General features: G+C 30.8%; 1 protein-coding gene across 1 annotated transcript in view; it reads right to left on the bottom strand.

The window, feature by feature from the left end:
- Positions 1–3,797, bottom strand: part of LOC111372801 — an 18,476-nt gene extending 14,679 nt beyond the window's left edge. The window contains exons 1-2 of the mRNA XM_022995205.1: positions 3,706–3,797; positions 3,275–3,527 (exon numbers count right to left, since the gene is read on the bottom strand). Coding sequence (XP_022850973.1) covers positions 3,275–3,527; positions 3,706–3,797 — 345 coding nt within the window. The remainder of the gene's footprint in view (positions 1–3,274; positions 3,528–3,705) is intronic.
- Between the last annotated feature and the right edge of the window lie 350 nt (positions 3,798–4,147).

Raw genomic sequence — 4,147 nt, 5'->3', positions numbered from 1 at the left:
TGTTTGAATTTTTGGTTCAAGACTTGCATGATCAATATTTGCTTGAATTTCTTGTCCTAGACTTGGATGGTCAAAGTCTGTTACAGAGATGTTATCAAATCTGTAACTTGATGAATTATGTTCATTTTGCAATGCTTTCAAGTAGAAAGCTCGTTCAGTATCCTGTATTTTTTTTTAATGGTTGCTTCGAAATTTGTCTTTGAACCCTGTATTAATTTTAAATTGTATTAATATTATTCTAATAAAATATGTACTGAATGACAAAATGTTTGAGACAAGTTAGATCTCTTACAAATTTGGTTTCCTCCATCAAAGACTCTGAAGTTGTAAATAATAGTTTCTCAGCTGGTTCATCAATTGCATTTGCATTGATTGATCCCGTGACATCTGAAAGCTACACATATGCTCTAGCCCTAAAGTGAAAAATAAATTAGTATTAATAGATACAAGAGTAATAAGGAGAAGTAGAAAGGTGTAAAAAATGAAAAGTAATTAATCGTTAGTGTTTTTTATCGAGGAATAGTTTTGGAATTCGGATTTTTGCAAAAAATACAAAGATATGTTTCTCCAAAATCAATGTTCGACCGTCTAAAACAGTTGTTGCAGGCCATGTACCAGGATTTGCTATCAATTTTATCTGTTGTTGCTGTGCTGTTTACCCAATAAAACTTTCGCTGTTACAATATAGAGATACTTAGAGAAATTACAAGGAAAAATAAATAATATAATTGAGTGTATCTTGTAATATATATCTCTATATTAGGAAATAAATAGAGATTGAATAGTATACGTAACCTTAATATTACCGCTAGAAGGCGTCCCTGAAGATTTTGAATAGGAGTGAATTTACTTCGTACAGGTGGAGAAAGATTCGTGGGGCTTTTGTCCATGTGTGATTTTTTGAACACAAAATCATTTATTTTAATGGAATTTGTTCTTACCCTAATCAAAAGACATGAAAATAATTAGTAACTCCAATAAAAATGTGTGGAAAAATAATTGAGAGGGAGGAAAAAAAGAATAATAAAATATAGCACTTTGTACATACCATTCTGTCATTTGTTTTACTGCATTAAAAGGCGTATTTATGAAAAAAGTGGAACGGACTTTCATGGATAATTTTAAACCTATATAATATCAATATGGAGAATGTGTAAATGATGTAACACACACACACACGCATATACATATATACCTTAAGAGAAGTTTAAATAATACAATAGAACATACCAAGGAACGATGTAACTTTTAGACGAGTTGCGAAGATGACTGGCTTTTTGTCAATAATGTCTGCTATCAGTAAGCATTCTCTGTTAACAAATGAATCCCAAAGTGTAAGCACCATTGTTTTGAAATTCATGTCTAGAAGTATGATATCTTACAACCAAGTTTGGTTGCCATCTTTGGATTGAATCAATCGTTTGGGTGTCATATCAACTGCAACTGCAAATATATCTGCAAATTTGAAATAAGCCATCAAATTTTCTTTTTTTTTGGACATAAGCAGTACGAAATTGAAGAAAACTATATTTCTATAGAATTAGTATATGATTATTTAATATCTATGAAATTTTGTCTTACTTAAATCGGCATCTGTATCCATGTATTGTTCGAGTTCATGAAGTCGTGTCAGTTGATATGTTGAGAATACAAACTCTATATTATCTTCATTCAATTTTTTAATATGAGTTTCTCCAGATATTGTCCATTGTAGAGAGCTAGTCGAATATCTGTAGTTTGTGGTATTGTTCTTCACGTAAGCTTTCGAAATAGTATAAGTTTTTCTCAAAACAAGTTGATCCTCACAAGCAGTGATATTGGAATCATATAAGCTTGCCTGAATAGTATTACCCTGAAAAATCATGAGGAACCATATAAATAACTGTAATATACGTGATCTTAGATTAAGAAAAAACACAAAACAAAAAACAAAAAGAAATGAAGAAAAAATGTACGAAGAAAAGTTACATGAGTATCCATTAACATCAAGTGTTGGTACCTTCCATTGCCTTGTCTCGAAAGCTTTGGTGATTGTTTTTCAACTACAATCACTTTAACTTTCCACTTTTGATTGTTGGAAATAATTTTTGGTAGAAGTTGGTATTGTTCTTCCATAGCGGCAATTTCGTGACAATTTTGTAACAGAATAATAGAGGCAAAATACACACAAAAGGAAGATTTCTATGGCAAACGATTTTGAGATATCCAATTGACAAATAAAAGAAGATATATATAGACATGTAAAATTATATCATATTTGGTTTCCCGTATTTTATCTTCTATTCTTGATTTTATTTTTTTATAAAAAGTAATACAAGTATGTACTAAGTAATATCTTATTATTAACCATATACTGTCATAAGTTTTGTTTGCTTGAGATATGTAGATTACTTGTAAAATTCATTTATTGATAGTACACAAATAAAACACGAGTTCAAGGATTTACACTTAGAGCATATGTAAAACTACAATTTATTGGTTCTTCCTATTATAAATATAATAAAAGGACGTCAAAATTTGGATTAAAAAAGGAAAAAGATCAAGATTTACACAGTAAAATCTTATCATACCCATACTCTATTGATTTATTTGAATTAAAAAAGGAAAAAGATAAAGATTTACATGGTAAAATCTTATGATACCCATACTCTATTGATTTATAATGACTGAACATAGACATTGGCTAGCAAAGGTTTAAACATGGTACAAGAATGACTCTGAATTAAATTAAGTTGTATTCACTGGGGAAAAAGTATTCATGCTACAAACCTTCATTGTGATGGAAGAAAATTTTGATTCAGTTATTTATTTAGCTTAAATAAATTGAATTGTAATAAATATCTAATCACATGTAAATATGTTGATGTATGATTTTGTGTATGAAATTAAACAATTCAAACAAAGACGTATATTTGAGATTTTATAAAAGGTGTGAATAGTTTTGTATTTCATAACACAATAAAAATACTTCATTGATTGTTGACCAAATGCATAAAACAACAACAACATACAGCTCATATGTGACAGCCTTTTATCTTGTGGTTGGTCTATGCTCATTTATTATACTTTTAGTCCCAAAAAATCTACATTTTCAAGAGAGAAACTCCCAGCAAATTTAAACTGGAAAAGCTCTGAAATTGGCCGAAAAAGGTAACAATATTACTTAAAAATTTACAATCGAAGAAACTTGTATATATCTGCACAGATCTACGTATGGTGCCATAAGAACTCCATGATTATGGAGACCCATGCTTTAATGGGCATCTATTATTACGGAGGCCATAACAAGGCCTTCGTATGATGGAGGCCTCCATGGTACGGAGGCCAACGTTGGCCTTCGTATGATGGAGGCCTCCGTAATCACGGAGGCCTTGTTGAGGCCTCCATGATACGGAGGCCAACGTTGGCCTCTGCAAATACGGAGGCAAGCCTCTGGATTACGGAGGCCAGCCTGGCCTCCGTAATCCGGAGGCTTGGTTTCTTGTGTAGGCAACAGATTTTCAGTATGGATATAGGTGCTAAAAATGCTGGAAAAACAATATGAAAGTGACAAAAAAATCCAAAGTATACCAAATGTAGTGAGGATTCATATAGAAGATTTGATGGTTCTATCATGTTTACTTGAGTCAATTGTTTGAACCCAAAGGGTAGAATTTTTCATTGTTAACAAAAGATGTTCACATTAATTTCTTAGACACCATGTACATAATATCATAAATGTTTGAATTTTTGTCACTTTCATAATGTTTTTCAGCATTTTTAGCACATATATCCATACTGAAAATCTTGGCCTCCATAATCACGAAGGTTTTAGATTCATTCATAAATGTTTCTCTATTTTTAATTTTTAGATTCATTCATAAATAAGATGTGATTTTTGGAATAATTTATGCAGATGTCTCTAGAATACATAATTTCTCCGGATCAATGGTTTTCTGCTATAATTATCCAGTATCCAAATTTCGAATATCTTAAAGACTTTATAAAATTTTTAGATTCGAATGAGCAATTTTCGTCGATATGTAGTAATTTTTATGATTTTCTTTATGGAGCTTTCTAGAAAGGAAAAAATGTACAATTTAGTAGTAGGTTGGTGCATGAATTTATATTGAGGCTTGTGAATTATGGGAAAAATGATGAAATTTGG

Source organism: Olea europaea, unplaced genomic scaffold (genome assembly GCF_002742605.1).
Source record: "Olea europaea var. sylvestris unplaced genomic scaffold, O_europaea_v1 scaffold1031, whole genome shotgun sequence".
Lineage (NCBI taxonomy): Eukaryota > Viridiplantae > Streptophyta > Magnoliopsida > Lamiales > Oleaceae > Olea > Olea europaea.
The sequence above is the reverse complement of the archived record's forward strand: the minus strand, read 5'-3'. Positions and strand labels throughout refer to the sequence as shown.